Source organism: Cydia fagiglandana, chromosome 1 (assembly GCF_963556715.1).
Source record: "Cydia fagiglandana chromosome 1, ilCydFagi1.1, whole genome shotgun sequence".
NCBI classification, from domain to species: domain Eukaryota; kingdom Metazoa; phylum Arthropoda; class Insecta; order Lepidoptera; family Tortricidae; genus Cydia; species Cydia fagiglandana.
Window position 1 is genome coordinate 25,630,198 of NC_085932.1, and position 27,319 is coordinate 25,657,516.

General features: G+C 38.1%; 2 protein-coding genes across 2 annotated transcripts; both read left to right on the plus strand.

The window, feature by feature from the left end:
- On the plus strand, positions 1 to 27,015 carry LOC134666483 (uncharacterized). Its single transcript, XM_063523699.1, has 16 exons — positions 1 to 178; positions 1,236 to 1,329; positions 1,952 to 2,144; positions 14,785 to 14,982; positions 15,455 to 15,674; positions 16,170 to 16,389; positions 16,798 to 17,017; positions 17,321 to 17,621; positions 22,752 to 22,907; positions 23,316 to 23,403; positions 23,640 to 23,832; positions 24,550 to 24,747; positions 25,096 to 25,315; positions 25,581 to 25,800; positions 26,285 to 26,504; positions 26,748 to 27,015. The coding sequence occupies exons 1-16, from the start codon at positions 26 to 28 to the stop codon at positions 27,013 to 27,015; spliced, it is 3,162 nt and encodes a 1,053-aa protein (XP_063379769.1). The 5' UTR covers positions 1 to 25.
- Positions 22,776 to 24,784, plus strand: LOC134668092 (UDP-glucosyltransferase 2-like). Its single transcript, XM_063525578.1, has 4 exons — positions 22,776 to 22,907; positions 23,316 to 23,403; positions 23,640 to 23,832; positions 24,550 to 24,784. The coding sequence occupies exons 1-4, from the start codon at positions 22,794 to 22,796 to the stop codon at positions 24,749 to 24,751; spliced, it is 597 nt and encodes a 198-aa protein (XP_063381648.1). The 5' UTR covers positions 22,776 to 22,793; the 3' UTR covers positions 24,752 to 24,784.
- Positions 27,016 to 27,319: the final 304 nt, after the last annotated feature.

Genomic DNA, 27,319 nt, shown 5'->3' on the forward strand with positions numbered 1-27,319 from the left:
ACAACTTTTGATTTCAGTTAACACCATGGCAAACACAGTGCTATCGTCTCTAGTTATGATAGCTTTATTACATTTATGTGGCGGTTACAAGATTTTAGTAGTTTTCCCGTTAGCTAGTAAGAGTCACAATATACTTGGGACTGGCTATGTCAAACATCTGTTGGATGCTGGATATGAGGTAAGTGCAATTCATTTTTCACCACACCAGCTCGGAAAGCCTTACTTTGCACTTCAAAAACGAATAGCAAAGTTGCATTTTATTCACATGTGAGGCAAAGTAATCAAATGCAAATTTTGATTTGTATTTTTATGTTTGCTGGTAGAATTGACTTTTAAAATGATGATTTTGGATGATAAATATTTAATAACATTCATTTGGATTTGAATTGGTTTGATTTTGTTTGATATTTTACATTTAATACTTGCTTTGGGTCGGTGTGGTGAAAAATTTTGTGTTTCACTTGGAGACAAATTTTGTTTAACCCTCGTGCTTTGAAACCCTCAAAACGCTCAAGATTCCATTTTTCGAGCCACTCGCTGCGCTCGTGGTTCAATTTTGGAATCTTTCGCTTGCTCGAAATCAATATTAGCACGAGCGGTTAAACAACAACTTGTAAAAAAAATAACTATTCTCGATGCGTGTTGCAGCTTTCACTTTGTTTTTATTTCCCTACCGGCAAGTTGATTTTGGCCTTACATTACAAGTGTAGTTAGATTTTTATAGATGTCCAATTGTCCAATGTTATGTACAGTCAACTGTAAAAATACGGTGTAGAAAACATACCCAAAAATATCTCCCATAGTTCTTAATTCACTGACATAAGAGTTATGGGACATATTTTTGAGGTGATTTGTACACCCATATTTTTACAATTGATTGTACTTAATAGTACATTGTGCAACATGGGGCGTAAGTTAAATAAAAAATAATTAGATTAAGATTAATTACGATGAATAAAGTAGGTATATTTTGAGTTGAGTTTGAGTTTGAAATATTGCAAACGAGAATAAGTTAAATCGCGACCTCTTGCCGGAGCGATTTATCAGAAACTTCATTACTCCCTAGGGAAAATGCTTTTTCTATTACTTCCGCTAAGCCGGCGTGCAATTCCATATATACTGAGCGAGTGTGATGAAAAGTACCTAAGTTACGTTCTCGTTAGCGTTTATGTCAGTGCCAAACAAAGTAGCCACAAAAGTTAAGTATATGTTTCATGAAATTGTTAAACTTCCAGGTAACTTATGCAACCCCATTCCCGACTAACAAAACGACGAATAAGTATCATGAAGTTGATCTTAGCAAACATGTAGAGTACTTCGACAAAAAAGGTGAGTATCCATGATCGTCAACTTCTCCTAAATCCCAAACAAACTCATTTTTACAGTTTTGAATTTGGAACCTTTTATTCCATTAAAGTTCAACATTCGATTTTAATTTGTCGGGATTTAGGATTAGGGTGATTGTTATAATTATTTGCCCCTTCCATAGTACAGTCAAGGAATTTAAATTCCGACCCATTTCGTACTTTGTCACAGTGACAATCAATATGAAAGCCGCTAGAGACCTCATACGGTTGTCACTGTGACAAAGTACGAAATGGGTCGGAATTTAAATTCCTTGACTGTACATAATTGGCCACTCTTATGCGCCGGCGATTATCTTATTGTTAAGAGTAGCCAATTTAATACTATAGTGTGGCCAATAATTGTAGCATCGCCCTAGTTTATTTTGTTATACTTACACCAAGTCACCAACCAAATGTTATCTACAAGTCGATTTTGACTACCATCAGTATTTGAAGCTTGATCTACTCAAATGTTTACTCGTTGTATTTATTTTTAAGGTAATATTACGTCATATAAAGCTTCAACTTTTTAACATAAAACGGCATTGCTATGTGGCAAACGGCAACGGGTTTTATATTTTTAAAAATTTATTGTTATTTTACAGTTGGCAAACTGATAAATTTAAAGGCTATCCTCAACAAAGAAACAAACCCCCAAGTACTAGGCATGTTAACCCAGTTCGTTGAGATGATGTGGTCCATGTTAGAAATTAAAAACCTCGTGGATTTCCTCGGCGACACTACGCAGGAGTTTGATGCTGTTATTGTAGAGTGGCTTTTCACCGATGCTTTTGCCGGGTAAGTGTACCTACAAAGAAAAACTATTGTGACTTGTTATTCATGTTTTTTCAACCACATCAGTACCTACGGTCTTGTGCACAAATCACGCGAGGTTCAATAGGGGGAGGGGGGATCACGAAAATATCACGATAGATCACGTTGGGGGAGGGGGGTATAAGGAAACCTCACGTGTATTTTTCTACAGTGATAGAAACTAAGAAAAAAAACCTAACACATGAGTAGATACTTTTTCTCGGTTTCGTTAAACATAAATCTTCACTCTGTCTGTAGTCTATTTAGCGAAAATAGAAAAATAAACAAGATTTTCTATATAAGTACAATACTATTTATCTTAAAATTAGGTCGAGTAAAAAAATAAAAAATACACGTGAGGTTGTGTGGGGGGAGGGGGGTAGAAAAACCCCACCAAATATCACCAAGGGATGTCAAAAAGTAGCCGAAAACACCTCACGTGATTTGTGCACAACACCTATACAACTACTCTGAACTAGGGTAATTGCGTCAGTTTACCGTCCAGTATCAGTTTCCGTCCACTTGACGGATTAGCAAAATATAATACAATTCATATTTAAATTGCTACTTCATTGCGAAATATAATTTTTATGTAGATTGATAAATTGATTAGATAATAAGGATTTTAATAAATCCAAATCTGTGCAGCAATGAAGGTTTATATTCAAATTTCGTTAAGTGGACGAAAACTAGCGCAATGACCCTATATACCTACCTACCAGTGGCGGCGCGTCAAACATATTCATAGGTAAGCCCTAATTTGGCTTACATATTTCCTTTACAACTCTGCTCAAACGTCCAAAAACAGGCAAGCCGGTGGGAATCGGCCTTTATGGACGCGCCGCCATTGCTACTTACATTAAATACATTTCTAATAATAGTTATATGTACTTGCAGGTTAGCGCCCCTGTTCAACTGCCCACTGATCTGGTCGTCGTCCGTGGAGCCCCACTGGTTAGTGCTCCAGCTGGTACACGAGCCCTCGAACCCCTCGTTCAATCCAAACGTCTTTTCTTCCACCAGCAGCAAGCTCCCACCATATACGTTCGTCGAGCGAGTTACCAACTTATTCACCATGGCTGCGTTCAAGGCTGTGAAATATTTGTAAGTTTAAACGTACTCATATGTATAGTGAGTTTTAAAAATTCGCTCAGACTCCTGCTTCCCGAACTTTATTAAGGGGCGCACTGATAACACTGATTACCAGTTCGCCGGACGATATCAGCCTGTCACTTGATCGCAAAATTTGACAGCTCCGAACAACTGACAGTCTGATATCGTCCGGCGAACTGGTAATCTGTGGGCCCCTTTTATAAACATAACTTTGTAAAATTATTTGTTAATTATTTATTATTTGTGAAGCAGGCAGGCAGTTGAAATAACTGATAAGCCTGTATCTGGAGCCATCAATAACCGAGTTTTCAGTGTTGAGTAGAGTTTGCATTGTGCTTGTCTTATCTTAACTTAAATAATATTAGCGCTCATAGCCGGGCTCTTATAGTAAAAATATGGCTTGAAAATATATAATACCTAAGTATCTATAAGGTGTCACTGTACCCAGACAGTTTAAAATAGACCACGTACTTTTCAGCTACTTACTGCCGAAAGAGATCGCAATGTACGAAGAATTCTATACGCCCCTGTTCGCAAAACGGGGCAGGCAGTTGCCCCCTTACGAGGAAGTATTGTACAATGGCACGTTCTTGCTGACAAACTCCCACACTTCGCTGAGCCAGCCCATCAGCGTGCCTCCGAACGTTAAGGAAATTGGAGGATATCATATCGATCCTAACACCAAGCCTCTTCCAGCGGTGAGGAACCACAACTAGAGTTCAAATTGTTTTATTTAATATTCTGCCGAACGCCTGTGCACACCGGCTTGCGTGTGCGTGACGTGCACATGCACACGTCACGCAAGCGCTTTGCTATCTCTCATAAGGATCTGCAGTATACTACAACGCCGCACGCGCACATGCACGTGATGCACGTCACACACACGCAGCCGGTGTGCACAGGCCTAACTGTTGGAGATTCAATCGTAAGTTCTTCTTAGTCGATGGCCCCTGAGCTTCTTAACAAAATCAATGACGGCACATGGCCGTATCAACATTTTCGTTCTGTTGTTTTGTAAAAAAATAAGTGATCTTATCACACTTAAATAATACCAAATAAAGAACGATTAAAAATCAAATTTAACTAGAAAAACGTATTAGAAATAAAATTAGCTTTCGTTAAGAAATCTCATTTCCTATCTTTCTTCGTTGGGAAAGCTCAGATGGTACTCAATTTTAAACTGTACCTTCCCTCATTTAAGAACTCAAACAAAGAAGATCCACTTTAAATAAGTTTTAAATATGAATGTGATTTAACAAGAACTATCTGGGTATTACGAGTATGTTTTAAATTATAACGAGGTAGATATGTCACATAATGCGCTGTATCTCAATGTTACACTTACAGAATCTTCAAAAGATTATGGACGAGGCAAAGCATGGAGTCATATACTTCAGTATGGGAAGTAATGCCAAGAGCAAAGACTGGCCAGAGTCTATAAAAAAAGAATTCTTGGAAGTATTTGGTGGATTGAAGCAAACTGTGCTATGGAAGTTTGAAGAACAATTACCAAATTTACCTAAAAATGTTCATATTTTGGATTGGGCGCCACAACAAAGTATACTTGGTGAGACATCGGAAATTTAAGATCACTGAGCTTCAGATTCTGTAAAAGGGTTCCTAAGATTTACTATCACCCTTCATGCCTCTCATCCAGCCCCAATAACTTTTCTGTCTGAAGACTCTGAAGTCTGCACAGGTCTGAATCTGAAAATATAGTCCGTTACAGTAACGGTTATGAACCTATCCATGAATGATGAGGAGACAAATCTAACTTTATACGATAATTTCTGAACACATCCTATCTTAAACCTTTTAAGGCCCAAGGTCCTATATAAAGTGCGTATTCAGTTCGATGAAATTTAAATCATATTCAATTGGAACAGAGTCGCATTTGCTTTGTTTCGTTCAATTTTCAAACAAAACCGAAATCAACTCTATTCCCTGCACTAAAGGTTCAAATTTCTGTGGAAAATTATTCGTTTTTCATTTGTACGGCTAGGCCTTAGGAATGTTAGTAGTCAATTGCTTTCAGCAAACCTAATATGGCTTCTCTACATGATGGGCCAGCGCCGGCCACTCCAAGAGACGCATTTATGCATTAGAGGGAGCAAGTGATATTGTTATCTCATGCATGGGTGCGTCCCTTGGAGTACTTGGCGCTGGCCCATCGTGTAGAGGAGTCATACCATCATCTGTCCTGGTGGCGTGCTTACACAACACAACCTTGAGCCTGGTGTCAAATATTCAAATTTTCAACAAAGTAACACGTATTCAAATTTGGAATTACGTTTCAGCTCATTCCAACATCCGCCTTTTCATCACCCATGGCGGTCTCCTGTCCACCACCGAGACAATCTACTTCGGAGTCCCCACGATCGTGATGCCGTGGGGAGCCGACCAACACGTCAACGCGATAAGAGCTGTCAACATGGGATACGCGAAGATGGTCGACCTGTCTTACGAAATGGCTGGTGAAATGAAGGCTGCTATAGAAGAAATGCTAACTAATACAAAGTAAGCAAAATATTTTAAAATAGAGGCGGATTGTTAAAGTAAATTTTGTAGTCACAGTAAATAATTTACTGCCACCTTTCGACACAGAATTAAAACTTTTAGAACGTCATTTGACTTTGATCCTTGTTCTTTAAAGGTCTCTGCCCACTACACCGTATCATACCATGACCGTGCTATGAACGTGTCAGGCAAAAAAATATTCTTTGTATGAAAAAGTATGAGACTATGCCCACTAGCCCGTTCCGTCACCGACCATACCCGTCGCGTGCCATGCACGGACCGTCGGCGAGGAGCCGAGGATATTTTGCCGGTGCCGAAACGCTCCGTGCATGGCACGCAACGTTGCCAGAACGGTGCGTGCAGGCCGCGAAACGGTGGGCATACGGGTTTTAACCGCGTATGGTGGCCGTTATAAACGCGTTGCTATATTTCTTGCTCGCTCATACCAGTCTGGTAACTATTCGCTAGCTCTTTCTGACGAGTATTGCTCTCGCGAATAAAACGCGGGTACTAAGGGGATGAAACGCGGATGCTACGGGGATTATAGGCGGATGCTATAGGGATGATGCGCGGTTACTACGGGCACTAAACCCGTTATGTACAATGTGGACACGGTGTAGTGGGCATAGTAGGCCGTATCGTGTAACATTTCGTGCCTGATACGTTCATAGCACGGTCATGGTATGATACGGTGTAGTGGGCAGAGACCTTTTCTGATAGGTATGTGTTAAATGTCAAAAGGTGTCGCCATCTAGCTGAATCTAGGCCAAAGGAATGGTGGCACAATCTTTTATTATATGTTGACCTCCCTATTTGTTTTAGGTATTCTGAGAGGGTCAAAGAACTTTCAAAGTTGTTCCACGACCGTCCAGTCTCCCCAGGCAAAGAGCTGGTGCACTGGGTGGAGCACGTGGTGCGCACGCGCGGCGCGCCGCATCTGCGCTCCCCCGCGCTGCTGCTGCCCTGGTACCAGAAGATGTACTTAGACTTATTAGCTTTAGTTGTATTTGCTTTGTATGTCATAAAAGTAGTATTGAAATTGTTATTTAGGAAGGGAAGCACGAAAGTGCCTATTACTAAAAAGAAAACGAATTAATTATAGTTGTATGAATGACGATAAAGTAAGTGTAATTTGTAAATAGGTACAGATATTTTAAATCTAACAAAGAAACGTTTTGATTAAAAAAAAATTAAAGTTGTTTTTTTTTTATATATACAATCAGGCACAGCTCTTATTTTTAAGAGGCCCACAGATTACCAGTTCGCCGGACGATATAAACCTGTCAGTTGTTCGGAGCTGTCAAATTTTGCGTTTAACTTTACTGACAGGCTGATGTCGTCCGGCGAACTGGTAGTCAGTGGGCCCCTTTATAAATAGGTTCTGTAGTCAACTATGTAGCACATAATGACACACTTTCAACATTCAATAAAATGTAAATACTGTATATATTCATATTTTAGTTATTTGCGGATGAAATTACATAGTAACTTTGCTGCTATAATTTTGAATCATGTAGATATAGACATGGACTTGCCTGACCGCTAGGCTCTAAAGTGGATTTCAATTTTAAAACAGAGTAAAAATTTTATGGCGCCATCTAGTGTTTTATAATTTTCCCTAAGAACAGTAGGTACGAGCGTACGAGTAAGAACTCATTAGATTTCACCCTCGTACTATCTTCGTTCTTGCGCCAAAATGTCTCTGGTGCAATATTTCGTTCATCAGCCCTAGGCTACAATAAAATTTTAAATTCGAATTGGTTAAGCCCGATTTAGACGATGCGAGAACTCGCATGCGACTTTCATACCATTGCAGGTTGTGATCGGTCGGTTGAATTGGACGTAACCAACAGTCCGCAATGTAACTAAAATCGCATGCGAGTTCGCACTCCGTCTAAATCAGCCCTTTTAAGGTCGAATTATCGCTATGAACGGCTTTCTCGATCCATGTTTACTTATATTGGCCTTCACACCTATCATTTCATGTACGAGTAGATATTAAACACATTCAGCGCCAGTTGTTGATTTCCTCGTCGGCACCGGCACACTCGACCACAGAATTTAAACTAAAGTTAAACACGTAAGTAGTTATTTTTTATTGCATTGAAAAGGTAGGTATACCTATACTCTGTATCTTTAGGTATTTAAAAAAGAGTACACAAAATGTACCCTCAAATGGCTTTGATTGAAGGTAGATGAAAACATTACACGATCAAATAATGTAGGTTAAAGTCAGGTCGTTCAGCGACTAATCCAGGTGGTTTTGTATTTGGTTCAACCAAATTGGTTGGTTAATCAATAAATGTTATAACTACCCGAAAATGTTACAAATTATTTACTTTTATTTAAGTACTTACCTAAAGATACAGAGTATAGGCTAAGAATTAAATACCAATGTTAAGGCAATCCAAAAGCGGGCAACCTTTATTTTATTTTATAGGACATAAGGTGCTAATTTACCGCACTGGTGCGATAATTAGCACATTACCTGACTATGTCGAAAATATAAAGCGTCATAATATTTACTGTAAAACGTTGGACGATACATGTGCGAATAGTCAGGTCATTCGCAACTCGTGTCGATTTAAAACGTTTCCTTCGGCCCTGTTTTAAAATTCGCCTCTCGTTGCGTATTTCCTACTTTTTTGCACTTTTATAGATCTACCATTATTGGCATGATCAGAGATGAACAACTTGTTTGAGATACACGTACTTATATCAAAAGGGTTACTTACCTATGTTAAAAATAATTAAGTAACTACTTATTCAAATATGAGTCATGAAATGATTGAGATTTCATTTTTTATTACGGGTGATTGGTGGTCACGTGACTGATAGGTAAGACTGAAGTATCGGAGCCTCGGCTCGGATCCGGACCGTTCTCGCGTGTGTCATCCATTATACTTACTACCGCAATTTAAAAATATCCGGGTTAGATAATATCAAATTTCACAACTAATATTAAAATTGGGCGATATTGCCTAATATATATATATTGTTCTGATAGTACAACTGATTAGATAAGAACAGGCAGTTTGGTGAACCAAAATCTTATCGTTATTCGCTGTCAAGGTAACACTTATAAAAGAAGTCAGGCCGTATTTTGTGGTACAATAACATAGCTTACGTGTAGGTAAGTAAATAATAGTCGTTCTTCACTGGACTAGATCCTTGTATGCTGACACTCGTGACCTTCGCAAATGAGTGCTCATTGACTAAAGTGTCACTGTGTTGATTGTGTGCTGATTCAGTATCGGTTGTGTTTTGTTATGATATGCCTGCCGGTGGCCCTTGTAGATTTGAAAATGGTTGATTGCTATTATACAGATATACAGTGTAGTCTTAGGCAGTGTTAGTTAGTAAGGTTTGTCTGTCTCTACCTTTAATTTGTGTCCAGTATTATTTTCTTTAATTGAGGTGTGTAATAAAGAATTATAGATAGGTACCTACTTCTTTTAATTCTGAAGACCAGTGTAGGTAAGTGATAGAAATTATCTAATAGGTATATGTAGTACCGCAAAACCAGCCAACTATAGTCTAAAATACTGCAACTATGTAGGTAGGCACCTCTTACTTATGGTCCACAAGTTCAAATATGAAATATGAATGTCAACGTTAAGTTTGGTTTTGTCTAGGTTGTTTTTCTCTTATATATTTATTATGATTTTTTTTACCTCTAAACTAAATTCAAATAATAATCTATATATATAAATGCAAGTGTCCTGACTGACTGACTGACTGACTGACTGACTGATTCATCAACGCAGAGCCCAAACTACAAAAGCCAGAAAGTTGAAATTTGCACACCAGATTGCATTTATAAAGTGTACAAGAGATAAGAAGCGATTTTGAGAAATTCAACCCCTAAGGGGGTTAAAAAGGGGATGAAAGTTTGTATGGGGTTAAAGTTTTCTTTTAAGCTAGGAATTTGAAACTTCGTAAAAAGATATATTATTAAAATACAAGAAAACTAATTTCAGCGTTTTCGAAAATTCATCCACTAAGGTGGTGAAAAAGGGGTTGAAAGTTTGTATGGATATCAAAAATTTTTTCGAGTGGTGGAGTTGAATCTGTGTATTTAGGGATATTATTAGAAGACAGGAAAAGTAATTTCAGCGTTTTGTAAAATTCATCCCCTAACAGGGTTAAAAAGGGGTTGAAAATTTAAATCCATTAGAAATGCTTTGAAACTTCCTAGAAAGGCATAATAGCCGATTACAGAAAAAAGTGATTGCAACGTTTTTGGAAATTCAACCCCTAAGGGGGTTAAAAAGGGGATGAAAGTTCGTCTTCGGGTGCAAATTTTATTTTAAGCTAGGAACTTGACACTTTGTAAAAACGTATCAAATTCAAATACAAGAAAACTAATTTCAGCGTTTTCGAAAATTCATCCCCTAAGGTGGTGAAAAATGGGTTGAAAGTTTGTATGGATATCAAAATTTTTTTCGAGCGCGTGACTTGAATCTTTGTATTTGGGGATATCATTAGAAGACAATAAAATTAATTTCAGCGTTTTGTAAAATTCATCCCCTAACAGGGTTAAATAGGGGATGAAAGTTTGTATGGGGTTAGTTTTCTTTTGAGCTAGGAATTTGAAACTTTGTTAAACGATATATTATTAAAATACAAGAAAACTAATTTCAGCGTTTTTGAAAATTCATCCCCTAAGGTGGTGAAAAAGGGGTTAAAAGATTGTATGGATATCAAAATTTTTTTCGAACGCGGGACTTCAATCTTTGTGTTTGGAGATATTATTAAAAGACAGGAAAAGTAATTTCAGCGTTTTGTAAAATTCATCCTCTAACAGGGTTAAAAAGGGGTCGAAAGTTAGAATCCATTACAAATGCTTTGAAACTTTTTAGAAAGGCGTAATAGATGATTACAAAACAAAGTAATTGCAACGTTTTTGGATATTCTACCCCTAAGGGGGTTAAAAGAGGGATGAAAGTTCGTCGTGTTCGTGCACATTTTATTTTAAGCTAGGAACTTGAAACTTTGCAAAAAGGTATTAAATTAAATTACAAGAAAACTCATTTCCGCGTTTTTGAAAATTCATCCCCTAACGTGGTGTAAAAGGAGTTGAAAGTTTGTATGAATATCAAACATTTTTTTTTCAAGCTTTCAAGTTAGGAACTTCAAACTTGGTAAAAGGGCATTAACATTATATTAAAAGTTTGTATTATAAAGTTTGCATCGATGAAAATTATAGGTACAGTCAACGGTAAAAATATGGGTGTAGACAACTTACTCAAAAATATGTCCCATAGTTCTTATTTCACTGACATAAGAGTTATGTGACATATTTTTGAAATGATTTGTACACCCATATTTTTACCGTTGACTGTACACAAGATGTAAAATGTTCAAGAGTCCACGCGGACGAAGTCGCGGGCAACAGCTAGTTATGGTAATGCGCCAGTAACTGGCCACTCATTGAAACCTTATACTTAAATGAACTATATTTATGGGTGAATAAAATTCAGTTTTAGTTTAGGGCGGCCAGTTACTAAAAGTGGCCAGTTATTCTCGAATTACACCTGAACAAAGAAATTCGAGTCAGTTTTGGACCATCTAATTTGGTAGATTTTGGACTAGAGTTCGGTAGTTTTACGGTACCTGCTTATCATCTGCCCCATTACACGTGACCCACCTGTAAAGGGGCCCTCAGATTACCAGTTCGCCGGACGATATCAGCTTGTCAGTTGTTTGGAGCTGTCAAATTTTGCATTTAACTGACAGGCTGATATCGTCCGGCGCAAGGTGGGCACCTTAACAGCCATTTGAGAATTCATTGAATTGTTTACCGTATTCTTGTTATTTAAAGTGATAATTTTAATAGATTTTTCCAAATAAGTTTTTATGTGTAGGTAGGTACCTAGTAGGGCAGATATATTAAGATGCTTGAAGTATAACAGATAATGATAAGCCTTTTCTTTACATATATAAAAATATAAAAAAGTAGGCATACCTATGTATGTTTATCGTTATAATGCGCCACGGGCAGACACAAAATGATAAGCCAGGGCATTATCGTTGTCAAGGCTAGACATGTGATTAATATCAAATTATCATAATATCATAATCATAACTAATCCCTTGCATTTATATATCATAAGAAAATTGCATTGATCACTGCCAAGTAGGTACTTAAGTCGTTAAAAGTTTAAGAAGTAGGTAATCTATACCGCTAACTGTACCGTATCTAACTGAAATTAATGTCTAATTAACTTATAATATAAATTAATTTATTATTATTTAACTTAATGTACTTACATATGTTTGCAATAAGAAATCCGCAACGCAGGCTTCGTCCCGTGGCTACAAATGCAAATCAGCAACATGCCTCGTCCCAAACATACCAAGGATGATATCCGCAATAGGCTTCGTCATTATAAAATCTAAGTTAAACAATATTTAACCGTCACGAATCGTACCTGGCTCAAATGTCCCCATTACGCTGGCAAGGCAAATTAACTTATACGTATTTTATGAAAGTTTTGTTTTTCATTTCAGTTTAATATGGAAAAAATAACGTACCTGATTATACTAGCGACGCTTTTCCAAGCATGTACTCCGTACAGAGTTCTGGTGGTGTTTCCGTTGCCCGGCAAGAGTCACAATATTCTCGGCCAGGCCGTTGTCAAGCATCTCTTGAATGCGGGACATGAGGTGGGTTAATTACTTGTGGTCCTTTTATTTCACACCTAATATTTTCCTTAAGTATAAGTAGTTAGGCCCCGTCAGGCGTGGCTCACTCCGCGATTTCGTCTCTTTGCTACAGGTAGCTAAAAGTACATCCGTCCCACCCCGATTTTGGGGAAAGCCGTAAGCCGCGCGAGGCGCTGTCGCCACCTAGCGGCCATATCTGTGCTGATCGTAACAGACGCGTTTTGTTAGAGAGTGAGTTTTTTGTACCTAGTACTATTATTTATTCTGTGGCCCCGTTAGTTTCACTATAATTATTTTCCATGTGTCCGCCGTTTTTCGGCGACATCGCATATCCCTTCAAATTGTCTTTAGTGATCACTGATCAGTCAAAGCACCTCTCTTCTCGCCCATTTATAAATTATTTAATCCTTTTCAGGTCACATATGTTACGCCTTTTTCCACCGGCAAAACGACTGATAATTACCACGAAGTCGATCTCAGCAAGAATTTGGAGACCCATAAAAGTAAGTTGTATTGTTAGGGTTGCGTACCTCAAATTAAAAGCAAAAAAACAGGACCCCTATTCGACAAGCGACGTTTGACGTATCGTGTTGATCTCCCGTTGATGTGGGAAAAATCATAAGTTCTCGAATACGTACAATGTCAACATTTGACATTAACAATCCACAGTTAGGGTGACAAGCAAACCAAACCGAACCACCCTTAGTTTAGAGTTGAGTTTTGGTTGTACCAGATGATATTATCCACCGTTGATGGAATCAACACTCAGTACCTATGCAATAAAATCAACTGTTGATTTGACGTGGATGCGAAATCTGACAGTTGTACATGTCGAATTTGGCCCCTGAACTCAAACTCAAAATATACTTCATTCATGTAGATGTAGGCCTAGCAACAAGCTCTTATGAATCGTAATTAATCTTAATCTAATTATCAGAGCAATTTATTGATGTTAATATTATTCCATAACCGTAAGGGATCACTTTGTTGTCCGTCCGTCCGTCCGTCTGTGCGTCTGTCTGTCAAGACCCTTTATCTCGGGAACGCGTGGAGGTAATTGAGTTGTCTGGTTTACAGGCCCTTGAAACTGCGAAAAAAACTTCTAAGTTAACGTAAATATACGGCCGTTTATGCCGCCAAAAACGTATATTTCGACACTCAAGCGAGTCAAAATTTATAGGGTACTCACCGTTGACCTAGAACTATAAAATTTGGGAAGTATCGTCTTATACTAAAAAATAAAAATAAAAGTTTAACTGTACGGAGCCCTTGGTGGACGAGGCCGATTCGCCAGTATTTTTGTTAAAGAAAATTTGAGCGTAATAACCTTACGCCAAAGAAGACATTATGTATATATACCTATTGCTTAATGGTTTAGTGCTAACCTTAAATCTATTATTAGGAATGCTAAAAGGAAGTTGGGAGTCGTTATGAAAATCAGTACTTTTATCTTTCGCGATTTCGGAGTTGGTCGCATTGTAAAAGTTGCTCAGTATAATCCCAAAACCTCCCTGGCAACGGGAATGCAGTTATTATTTAGCCACCCTGTACATATTATAGTTTTTAAGTACCTACACATATATTTTATATTTCAGAAAAAGATGACATATTTAACCTGAAGACAGTGATTGATAAGACCGGTAAACAAGAAATGTTGAGCATGTTACCACAGATGGTAGAAATGTTAAAGAATAATCTGGACAATGACAACCTGAAGAAGTTTCTCGGAGACACCACGCAGCACTTCGACGCCGTCATTTCAGAGTGGCTGTTCAGCGATACATATGCCGCGTAAGTGTGGACTGTGGCATACGGGTAAGGGGTAAGTGCGGCTGGCCTTCACATTGGGATCTAGTTATTTACTGTTTATTGGTGTTTATTGGGAGTTCATACATTTGCTACTTGCGTTTAATGGCACTCACACTTACCCGTATTGATCTTACGTAATTATCAATTAAAACAAACAAAAATGGAAGGAGCGTGAGTGAAGAGATGACAGGCTACATCCGTACCTACCTATCATCCGTCAAATAAAAGACTGAATGTTTCCAGTTAAAGAATGACTCACGTTAGACCGGGCCGTGTCCGGGCCGGAGCTTCCGGCACATCGTTTTCTATGAAAAGCATCCCAAGACCAAGATCGGCTGTTATGTCATAGAAAAGTAAGCGCCGGAAGGTCCGGCCTGGACATGGCCCGGTCTAACGTGAGTCATCAGCATTCATAGCCGTTGGGTAAGCCGGAGTGAATTACAAGACAGGACGGTATGAATCGTGCTGTATGAATGCCTTAAAAAATGTTGAATGCCTTTTTTAATTTTTTTTTCAGATTCGCTACTGTATACAATTGCCCGTTGATCTGGTTCGTGTCCACCGAACCCCACTGGATGGTCCTGAAGCTGGTCCATGAGGTCTCAAACCCAGCATTCAACCCGAGCATCATGTCCACATCGTCACCACCGTTCTCTTTCGTTGAGCGAGCTACCAGCTTGATAGGCGTGTTTATGTTTTCAGCCCTCAAATACTTGTAAGAGTTGTAAGTTCACCGTTCTTCGTATGCCCTAGCTAGATAATCAGGTTTTACTAAGGTAAAAATGTGAAAATAAGACGCGATTTTTAGGGTTCCGTACCTCAAAAGGATAAAAAGGATATTATAGGATCATTCGTGCGTCTGTCTGTCTGTCCGACCTTTCCCCTCTTTATTTCCGAAACTACTTTGTCTAAAATTTTGAATAATAGCTCTTTACCTATAGATGACTGGAAAACCTATTAGAAATGTGTAGTCAAGCGTGAGTCGGACTTAATTACATACTTAGTTTTGGATCCTACCCCTACGGGTTTTTAAAGACATTGCATTTACGTTCCACATAAAAAATACATTGTTAAAAATTTAGTAATGTACGGAACCCTTGGCGCGAGTCCGACTCGCACTTGACCGGTTTTTAATGTAAAGTGGCAATTTATTTTAATAAAAAGTAAAATGTTCAGTTTATTTTTAGCTACCTTGGTCCTGCTGAAAAAACAATATACGAAGAATATTTTGGTCCATTCGTTCAAATGAGGGGAAGATCGCTGCCAGACTATGAAGAAGTTCTACACAACGGTTCTTTGCTCATAACTAACTCTCACTCTTCGCTGAGCCAGCCCGTGAGCGTGCCTCCGAACACCAAGGAAATTTCCGGATACCATATTGATTCTAACCCTAAACCTTTACCCGCAGTAAGTAACAAATATCTGGGAGACCGAGCTTTCAGTGCTCAAATTTCAAAAATACTCGTTTTCCCAGAGATGGGACTAGCTAGATCGATTTATCGCCCCCGAAACCCCCATATAGCAAATTCATCGAATTCGTTAGAGCCGTTTCCGAGATCCCCTAAATATATATATACTTATAAATTAATATACAAGAACTGCTCGTTTAAAGATTTAAGACGATAATGCGAAAAAGTATACAATCGCATCATTTTGGTTTCCTTGAATGGGGCGAAAATCTAATTCGAATGCCATACCGGCAATCGGTCTCATACAACCACGGCTATGCCCCTACGTTTGACTTTTATTAGTGTTCCGTACAAAACTTTGTTTACGGAACACTTATTTTTAATTATTATAAGAGTTGGGAGCATTTAAAAAAATGTATGATATCTGTTTTTCGCTTCTCGTTTTTACAATAATCAAACCATCGAAAAAATTCAAACGTATTTTTTTTCACAGGATCTACAAAAACTTATGGATGAAGCTAAGCACGGCGTCATCTACTTCAGCATGGGAAGCAATGCCAAGAGCAAAGATTTTCCCGACGAACTAAAACAAGATTTTCTGAAAATGTTCGGTAGTTTGAAACAAACTGTACTCTGGAAGTTCGAAGAACAGCTTCCCAATCTGCCTAAAAATGCCCACATTTTGCAATGGGCGCCGCAACACAGTATCCTTGGTATAACATATTATTTAATTCACCTTTATATTTTTGTTATAATTGAGCGTTTCTTTTATTTTTTGCCATTTTATATATTGTGACCTTTTTTGCCACTTTTGTGTTATTTCTAGTCAGGATCGCGAGCCCTTTTCATCCTTATAGGAGAAAAAAAGTGTCCTAAAACTTCCATAAATTTTTCAAACTTTCCTTTTTGTTACCGCCATACAAAGTGTATGGGAAAATGGTAACACAATAGGGAAAAAACTCTGGGATATTTTTTTATCCCATTAGGATCGAAAGAGCTCGTGATTCTGAGTAGAAATAACACAATAGTGGAAAAAAGGTCACAATAAATAAAAATGTCAAAAATTAAAAGAAACGCTAAATTAAGAAACAATCTATCTACCAACCATCTTTTTGTTTCAGCCCATCCGAACTTGCGTGTCTTCATTACGCACGGCGGTCTTCTGTCTACTACTGAAACAGTTTTCTTCGGGGTCCCAGCAGTAGTGATGCCGTATGGACTCGACCAACACCTCAATGCAGAGAGGGCTGTTAACAAAGGCTTTGCACTGAAAGTCGACCTCTCTTACGAGATGGCTGGCCACATGAAGCTAGCCATAGAGGAAATTCTGAGTAACCCCAAGTAAGTCAGCAGCTAGGCTTGATCGTTCTGTTTCTTTTGACTTAATTAGCTAATACTTCCAGAGAAATTGACACGTAATTCTTTACTAAACTTGAGTGAATCATTGAAACACTTTATAGACAAAAAAATATAATGTTAATAAAATAAAATATGAGTAAAACTACAATAACTAAACGTAACTTAAAAATTAACTAAAACCTACGAGTATTATGCTAAATACCCGTTAATCTTTTGATTTCGATGTCAAATTATTTGATATAAAGTTTGTTTTTAGTCATATCTAACTATGATCATTTGTATTAGGTACACCGAAAGAGTGAAGCAGCTATCGCAGATATACCACGACCGTCCAGTCTCCCCAGGCAAGGAGCTGGTGCACTGGGTGGAGCACGTGGTGCGCACGCGCGGCGCGCCGCATCTGCGCTCTCCCGCGCTGCTGCTGCCCTGGTACCAGAAGATATACCTCGACCTTCTAGCAGCAGTTTTACTAGCGCTGTTTATGCTTAAATTAATATTGAAGAAGTTGTGGGGTATAGGAAAATATGCTTTAATAAAAATAGGATTAGTGAAATCGCCCGTTGTTAAAAACAAGAAAAAAACTAATTAATGGTTTTATTTAAATTAGAACTTCTAATAGGTACGTTGTTAATTAAAATTCGAATTAATTTAAAGTGTTTTATTTTTCATTCAAGTGTACCTCACGGCTCCTTACTTTCTTCCCGCTCTCGATTGCAGGAGAACTGATTATAAAATGAAAGGGGTAACATTTAAGAGAGAGAGAGAGGAGAGATAAATTTTTATTTTTGAACCATGGGACTAAAAGTATGAAAAAAAAAACGTTAAATCTTTATAAAAATTCAATGAAAACTGTAGGTAGCGAATATGATCGGTTACTAAGCCGTTATTAAGTTTTCGCAAAAGTCTTAATTCTTAGTAAAAACACAAAGACGTAGGAACTCGTACCTACAAGGCGCTGCAAAGGTACTCCGTTTTGCTTGTAATGTACAGTCCGCTGCAGAGACGTGACCCCCTCTGCATAGAAATTTGTTTGCCGGGGATCACCTCTCTTTGCAGCTGAACGTACATACATGATACTAACTAATAGCACAGAATAAATAATAGTACTAAGTACAGAAGACTCACTCTCTAACAAAACGCGTCTGTTAAGATCAGCACAGATATGGCCGCTAGGTGGCGACAGCGTCACGCGCGGCTTATGGCAAACCCCAAAATTGGGGCCGAACGGATGTACTCTTAGCTACCTGTAGCAAAGCGACGAAATCGCGGAGTGAGACACGCCTGCTAATAGCTCCCGTTCAAGGCAACCTATTGTGACAAAAGGGTATAGCTATAAAACCCTACCCTAAGCATGTATGGCCCGACGTATAGACATTATAGACTGGTCATATTTTTCATTAAAACGATTTCGACTGGCAAAGCATATTACTTTTTGGCAACCGGGTTTTTTAACCTAATTAGACCCCGCTGAATCCGAATTTGCCAGTTGCTTGATCGAAATCTTGACCGGAAGTGAGATATTTGACATTAAAGGTCCCTTTTTTTAGTTTTTCGTAAATAACTCTTAAACGGAGGCGCATAGCAAAAAATGTTCTATGACATAAGTAATCTGCATAAAATTGCCTACAAGAAAGATTCAGTACAATTTTTCGCTAGGATCAATATTCAAAGAGATATTAACGCGGGAAATTTAATTATAATCACTTCTAAGGTCCCTTTTTTTAGTTTTTCGTAAATAACTCATAAACGGTGGCCAATATTAAAAAATGTTGTTCAACGATAATAATTTACACAAAATTTTGAACAAAACAGATTCAGTACACTTTTCGCAGGGATCAATATTTAAAAAGATAATAAAGAGGGAAAGTTCTAGTATATAGAATTCTAAGTTTCCTTGTTTTTATTTATTCGTTAATAATTTGAAAAGTATGACTCATAGCAAACAAAATCTTATACCTAAATAATAAACATAAAATTTCCTACAAGAAACATGTAGAACACTTTTCGCTAGGATCAATATTTAAAAAGACAAAACAGCGGGTAAGTTAATTATAAATGATTTTAAAGTCCCTTTTTAGTTATTTGTAAATAACTCGTAAACGGTGTCCCATAACAAAATAGGTTTTTAAAAATAAATTATCTACATAAAATTCTCTCCAAAAAACATCTGGAACACTTTTCTCTAGGATCAATATTTAAAGCGATATTAATGGAAGAAAGTTAATTACAATCAGTTCACAGGTCACTTTTTATTATTTTTTCGTAAATAACTCGTAAACGGTGGCCCTTTGCAAAATAATATTCTACATAAATACTAAACATAAAATTGTACACAAAAAAGGTTCTGTACACTTTTTCGCTACGATCAATATTTAAAGAGGTATTAAAGGGTGTAAGTTAATTATAATCAATTTCCAGGTCCATATTTTTAGGTTTTCGTAAATGACTCGTAAACGGATAAATGGGGGGGGGGGGGAATGGTCATTGTTTGGCTATGGGGGGGGGGGGGGGCTTTATCTCCGAAACTACTGGGTTTACCTATAGATAACAGGAAAACCTATTAGAAATATGCAGTCAAGCGCGAGTCGCACATTACTTAGTTTTTGAACCGACCCCTACGGGTTTTTTAATGGCAATTCACTCGCGTTTCACATATAAAGAATACGTTGTTGAAATTTGGGTAATGTACGGAACCCTTGCAACGCGAGTCCGACTCGCGCTTGGCCGGTTTTTTCCTTTTGAGGTACGGAATCTTAAAAACTAAAAAGAAGTGACCTGTGAATTGATCGTAATCAACTTTCTTTCTTTAATATCGTTTCAAATATTTATCCCACAGAAAAGTGTTCATTATGTTTTCGTAGAAAATTCTATGCCGATTTTTTATTTACAAGAACTTTAAGGACTTATTTTGCTATGAGCCTTATTTTACGAGTCTTCTTCTTATTCCTGGCGTTATCCCGGCATTTTGCCACGGCTCATGGGAGCCTGGGGTCCGCTTGACAACTAATCCCATGATTTGACGTAGGCACTAGTTTTTACGAAAGCGACTGCCATCTGACCTTCCAACCCTGAGGGGGAACTAGGCCTTATTGGAATTAGTCCGGTTTCCTCACGATGTTTTCCTTCACCGAAAAGCGACTGGCAAATATCAAATGATATTTCGTACATAAGTTCCGAAAAACTCATTGGCACGAGCCGGGGTTTGAACCCGCGACCTCCGGATTGAAAGTCGCACGCTCTTACCGCTAGGCCACCAGCGCTTCGCTAGGCCACCAGCGCTTTACGAGTCATTTACGAAAACCTAAAAATATGGACCTGGAAATTGATTATAATTAACTTACACCCTTTAATACCTCTTTAAATATTGAACGTAGCAAAAAAGTGTACAGAACCTTTTTTGTGGACAATTTTATGTTTAATATTTATGTAGAATATTATTTTGCAAAGGGCCACCGTTTACAAGTTATTTACGAAAAACTAATGAAAAGTGACCAGTGAACTGATTGTAATTAACTTTCTTCCATTAATATCGCTTTAAATATTGATCCTAGAGAAAAGTGTTCCGGATGTTTTTTGGAGAAAATTTTATGTAGATAATTTATTTTTAAAAACCTATTTTGTTATGGGACACCGTTTACGAGTTATTTACAAATAACTAAAAAGGAACTTTAAAATTATTTATAATTAACTTACCCGCTGCTTTGTCTTTTTAAATATTGATCCTAGCGAAAAGTGTTCTACATGTTCCTTGTACGAAATTTTATGTTTATTATTTAGGTATAAGATCTTTTTTGTTATGAGTCATACTTTTCAAATTATTAACGAATAAATAAAAACAAGGAAACTTAGAATTCATTATACTAGAACTTTCCCTCTTTGTTATCTTTTTAAATATTGATCCCTGCGAAAAGTGTACTGAATCTGTTTTGTACAAAATTTTGTGTAGATTATTATCGTTTAACAACATTTTTTGATATTGGCCACCGTTTATGAGTTATTTACGAAAAACTAAAAAAAGGGACCTTAGAAGTGATTATAATTAAATTTCCCGCGTTAATATCTCTTTGAATATTGATCCTAGCGAAAAATTGTACTGAATCTTTCTTGTAGGCAATTTTATGCAGATTACTTATGTAATAGAACATTTTTTGCTATGCGCCTCCGTTTAAGAGTTATTTACGACAAACTAAACAAGGGACCTTTAATGTCAAATATCTCACTTCCGGTCATGATTTCGATCGAGCAACCGGCAAATTCGGATTCGGCGGGGTCTAATTAGGTTAAAAAACCCGGTTGCCAAAAAGTAATATGATTTGCCAGTCGAATCAAGAAGGAGAGCGATTTTGAATTTTTATGTCTAGTCTATTAAGACTGACCAGGAATATAATTATGATCACGCGCCATGTTGCGGAATTTCACTAGTTTTGAACTATTTTTTTCATACGATACTGAACTGTCACCCTGTAGGCTCCTACAGGGCGACAGTTCAGTAGGGGGCCAATGGCCAGTGGAGGCTCGGGCACCCCCTTTGTAAATCAGGACTTATTACAAGGGGGTGCCCGAGCCTCCCGACATGAGAATAACAGCGCCTTCTTGATAATTTATTTAATGTAGGTATTATATATGATCTATGGTCAATTTTTTAATGATTTTATAAGTAGGTATGTTGTGCTTACTAGTTATTAAATATGTGCAATTGTCGATGGCATACGTTTAGCGCAAGAACCTAAAGTATTTGTATGTACTTAGTAGTCTGCCAATAAAGATGTTGAACGTTCCGGAACTGAACGCATACACTAATCATGTTCACATTTAAGTATCTTACGATTGATTATCATTTAAAGGGTTCAACATAGCCTAATATACATATATCGATCATTAGCATTTTTTATTACGTTTTACGTTTCGTATAGGACAGACATAATTACTTGAATAATCCTTCGACGGTGATTAAAGTCGGAAGACCCTTATCAACTACTTAACCTTCACGCAATGGATCAGTGGTATTCTCATCTAAATAATTATCATTTAGAATAATTATTAGACATTAATTAGATAATAAGTTATGAGCATGGAAGTCGAGGTTTACGGAACATCTAATACAGTCGTTGTTTTATATTTACTTCATTTTACCTCTAGTCATCGAACAATCAGTAAACGTGTGTAAATAAAAAGTGTTAATAAGCAGTGGTGAACTATTATACCTATTATACTTGCCTTTAATATTTTAGGTAAGTTAATGTTTTTGCCTTTTATCTATTTAATTGGTTTAATTTAATTGGCTAAACACACATGCAGATTCTCATTATTCTTAAGTCTTAAAAGTTTCAGGAATTATCTGTACCTTACCTATAGTCATAGATCAAAGATGCCTACATATATTATTTTTTATATTTATTCAATTGGTACCTACAAATTTAATTAGGGGTAAAAAACTAGCCGAAAACCTCGCGTGATTTGTACACTTAATAATAAAAGTAATACGAGTACCTATATGACATTAAAGCTCTCTAATGGGCCTGTGTGTTGTACCTCCCTCCTATGTGTTGGATCTTTATCCCCACGCAAGCCTATCAAACCAAGATTTATAGGCCCGTGAAATCCAAAGAAAGTAATACCATATAATATGGCCAACGAGTGCTCACTATAAATGTCCAGGGTGAGTTTGGAAAGTGGACAGTTATCATTAAATTTAAGGATTTCTTGGTCATTATAGACGATGCCTCGAATTCAACGATACTTATCTGCGCTACTTCTGATGGCCTGTGCTTGCGATGGCTACAGGATCCTGATCATGTTCCCGTCTCCGGGCAAGAGCCATAGCATCCTCGCCCAGGGCTATGTCCGTCATCTCACTAGGGCTGGACATGAGGTAAACCAGCTAGCTTAATGTTATTATGTATAGGGCTGCCACCTATAAGTCCGGGTTTCCCTGAATTTGTCCCAGTTTTAAGTCCGTATAACCCAAGACAATTTTTGAGTCAGGGTAATCCTCAGAATACATTTTATTTTTGTAATACCTACTTACAAAATGTGTCTGAGGATAGGTACAATGCGTTTATCTAAACGTCGAGAATTTTGGAACTTTGTCTGGGGTCAGCACCTTAGATGAAACCAGCCTATCAACGCAAAACAATGTGAATGCTCAGTCACGTACGGGACTATGCCTTACCTACTGCACCGTAGCGCTAGGGACTTTTCTAGCCGTATGTAGTGAAAATGAATTAACATCTCAACGTAGAGTTCTTTCCCTTTATTTACACTTTTATATTTAAAACAGGTAACGCTTGTCACATCATTCCCTTCAAACAGCACAAACCCCAAGTTGCGTGAAATTGACGCCAGTGACAACTTGGTAACCGTTAAAGGTAAGAGCCAATAGGTACATAGTCAAAATAGGAGTTTGACTAATGGCAGCATTTCTATCGCTTGCCAATAAACAACTTTCTGAAATGCTCTAGTGTGGCAAACTAGAGAAAAAATAGAGAATAGGTAAATGTGTAGGTACTGAATTAACTTTTAACAGCTGAGCTGGTTGAATGTACCTAATTGAATATTCGTAGCTTGTTTTCTGATAACAAATATTACGGTAACATTATTTTAGGGCGTGCATTGAAATTAGGAAGAATCATGAAGAAAGAGTATGACATAACAGACCAAAGCCTAACAATAAGTTACTATGGAAATGTCGCTCAGATGTCGCTGAGGAACAAGAATGTACAACAAGTATTAATGGACGACAACGAGCACTTTGATGTGGTTATTGCGGAGTGGCTTTTTGATGAACTTTATAGTGGGTAAGTACTAGTCATGTCATAGGCCTTTGGCCTCGCGTGTAGGTGTGCTACTATAGGACGCGTTGGGCCTTTGTCCTTCACATTTAAGATACTTGTGCAATTTTGAGGATACATGCACGGGTCGGACGCTCCGGGCTTTCGGCTCTACGCGGGGCTCAGTCTTAGATCATCGTACCTACATATTTGGACACTTGTACTATTGTTTTTTGTCTGAGCACTAATAACCTCCCGCAGCTCAACCTTCGGCCTCGGCATAGGGTAGGCACGCCTCTTCGGGACGTTTCGGGTCTTTAGCTGTACTTCGGCCTTCGCAATAGCTGTCTATATCACGTTTCACGTAAACCATTTGCGGCTGTGTCCCTAAAACAGTCTAACCCTAACCGCATTTGTTCCTTCTCTCACGTTTCACGCCAAGAAAGAATTGTTATAAATTGTGTGATGTCCGAAATCCTTAGAACGCGAGGCCGACTCGCTGGGTGGGCTGGTTTTTTTTATCTTATTATAACTGAAAAATTTTGTTTGCCAGACTATACCTATATGAAATAATAATAATATTCGGTGAAGGTTTTCAATAAACCTATGCTTCATCCAATGACATGAAATGAATGAAGTGGCATTATATGCCCACTCTCTCCCAATATATTATTGTGTAGGTACGAAAGGAGGAACTCAAGGACACTAAAGAGATCAAATTTTCTATAACTATTTTTTTTTCAGGTTGGGTACCGTATTCAATTGCCCTTTAATCTGGGCGTCCACGTTTGATCCGCATTGGCTCATACTACGCCTGATCGACCAGCCTAGCAACCCCGCGTACGTTGCTAACTGCAAGTCTCTCAACGTGCCACCCTTTACGCTGGTGCAGCGGGTGGAAGAGCTGTGGGCTTTCATTCGGGTGGCTTTTGCGAAGTTCTTGTAAGCATTTCTTAGGATACAATTTTATCGTCACGAATTTCCATCCCAGTATAACCCTTATCCGCCCAACCGACGTATTTAATTCCCTATGCCTACAATTAAATTTTTAATTGAATTGGGAAATTAATTCACGTAAGATTGTTTTTCTACGGCAGTAATAGCTATTTTTGAACGAGGTGAATAATAGGAGGAAAGAGTCACAATAATACTTCTTTTTGCCTTAATGTTTCATTAGTTTATTCCATAGGTACCTACAGCTTTTTGTTGGTGTCTTTTCTTATGTTCACTTTACACAATCAGCAAAAGCGGAGAGAATTCAGTAGGTAACATAAAATTTACTTGTTACAGCTACTTCGATCCAATCGCAGAAAAAGCCTACAAGGATATTTATGGGCCAGTGTTGGCAAAGAGAGGTAGGCCTCTGCCGTCATATGACGATGTGTTGTACAATGCGTCGCTCGTCCTGGCAGACTCCCACGCGTCGCTGGGGCAGGCCACTAGTCTTCCACAGAATTATAAAATTGTTGGAGGCTACCACGTGGAAACAGAGGTTAAGCCGTTATCTCAGGTATACTTAATTTCTGCCTTGCTCTGAGATTAGCAACTTCCTCGGAGTCGTTTTCAAACAGAAAACAAGAAAATTCTGAAGGTGTCGGAGTTGATACATGACATGACTGTACGACTTAGGATATTTTTCAGTCTACCAGTAGTTTCTGGAATCTGATCCCAGGAATTGATGCAGGCGATGATTATTAGGAAATCGTTCATAGTTTTCACTGTCATATTCATAATTTACTTTAAAATTAAAATCATCATTAATAATTTTGATCCAGGAATTACAAACGATTATGGACAACGCAGAACACGGAGTCGTATATTTCAGCATGGGAAGTAAGCTGAAAAGCACAGATATGCCGGAAGAGCTAAAAAAGCGCCTGCTTAAAATGTTCGGCGTTCTAAAATACACGGTTCTATGGAAGTATGAAGAAATCCTGTCAGATATACCTGAAAACGTTCACATTTTGAAATGGGCTCCTCAACAAAGCATTCTGGGTAATATTGTTTGGCATTGGATTTTCTACAGGATTACTTATATATACTTATATCTTGCGTAGAGTCACGTCGAGTGTCCCTATGAAAATTAAGTACGAGTACTTCAAGTAATTCTTAGAAATAATTTTATTAGTAGACGTACGAGTATACGAATATGTCACTTATGTATTATAGATTAATTGTTTACGATACAAGTGCGAAAAATAGGAAATTAACGAGTGGAAAGTTTTAAAACTCGTGTTGTCTTTGGTCTTCCGAAGGGAGTTACCTTTTCGCACGTGTATATTATAACGTTTTACAGTACATATGGCCCTTTTAATTTTCGACGTAGTTACGTAATATGCTTATTATAACACAGGGTGTCGTAATGGAGCACCAGATGTACAGTAAAACGTTGTACGATACATGTGCGAATAGGTAGTTAATTCGCAATTCGTTTCGAATTTCCTATTTTTCGCACTTGTATTGTAATATACTATTTCAGCACACCCTAACTGCACCCTTTTCATAACACACGGAGGATTACTGTCTACCACAGAATCTGTTCACTTCGGCAAGCCCATCATCGCTATACCAGTGTTCGGAGATCAATATATCAACAGTAAGAGCGCCGCGCACAAAGGATTCGCCAAGGTGGTCGAATTGGGCTACGATTTAGATAAGGACTTGAAGGAAGCCATTGACGAGGTCACCAGTAATACCAGGTTTGTAGTACTGGCTACGGTGGTAGTGGAAAATATGATCCAAAACAACTAGAAGCATGGCACACTGCGTCCCATTCGCACGTGCGCCGACGTGCGAGCGGGATGTTGCTTTAATACGCGCATAGCGTTGTCTCGCTCAAACTCCGGAGCGACGTGCGAATCGGACGCAGTGTGCCATGGCCCTTAGGCATGGAATAAAAACATACTTGCTTACGGTTTTACTTATTAAGTTTATAATTTCAGGTACAGTGAACGAGCAAAAGAATTATCATTAATTTACCACGACCGTCCAGTGTCCCCAGGCAAGGAGCTAGTGCACTGGGTGGAGCACGTGGTGCGCACGCGCGGCGCGCCGCATCTGCGCTCCCCCGCGCTGCTGCTGCCCTGGTACCAGAAGATGTACTTAGACGCATTAGCACTGATGATGGCGGCTGTGGCTGCTGTCATTTATTTGATTGGGAAGCTATGCCGTTTACGCAAGTCGATTGTTACTAAAGAAAAGTATTTATAGTAATTATTGTGGCTTTCATTATGTAAAGCGTTATTACCTCCTTGTTCCACGCTCCTGCCCTGCTAGTAGAAGACACATCTTGACAATTAAAATTTTGTAGCATATAACACTTACTCAAAAATAAGTATGTCCCATAATTCTTAATTTGCATATAAGAGCCATGGGATATATTTTTGAGTATTTATATTTTTACACTTGACTGTACATATCCGTACAAGGCGGGAAGAAGTTGATAACTCGACATATTTATCTGAAGGAATTTGAACTTAAAATCAAAAGACATAAGGTTCAAATTTCTTCAATT

Coding starts and splice junctions, on each gene's coding strand:
- LOC134666483 (XM_063523699.1), top strand. CDS start 26: ATGGCAAACACAGTGCTATCGTCTCTAGTTATGATAGCTTTATTACAT. Junction 179..1,235: donor TGTTGGATGCTGGATATGAG/GTAAGTGCAATT, acceptor TTAAACTTCCAG/GTAACTTATGCAACCCCATT. Junction 25,801..26,284: donor TCCTCAACAAAGCATTCTGG/GTAATATTGTTT, acceptor ATACTATTTCAG/CACACCCTAACTGCACCCTT.
- LOC134668092 (XM_063525578.1), top strand. CDS start 22,794: ATGGCCTGTGCTTGCGATGGCTACAGGATCCTGATCATGTTCCCGTCT. Junction 22,908..23,315: donor TCACTAGGGCTGGACATGAG/GTAAACCAGCTA, acceptor TATTTAAAACAG/GTAACGCTTGTCACATCATT. Junction 23,404..23,639: donor CAACTTGGTAACCGTTAAAG/GTAAGAGCCAAT, acceptor ACATTATTTTAG/GGCGTGCATTGAAATTAGGA.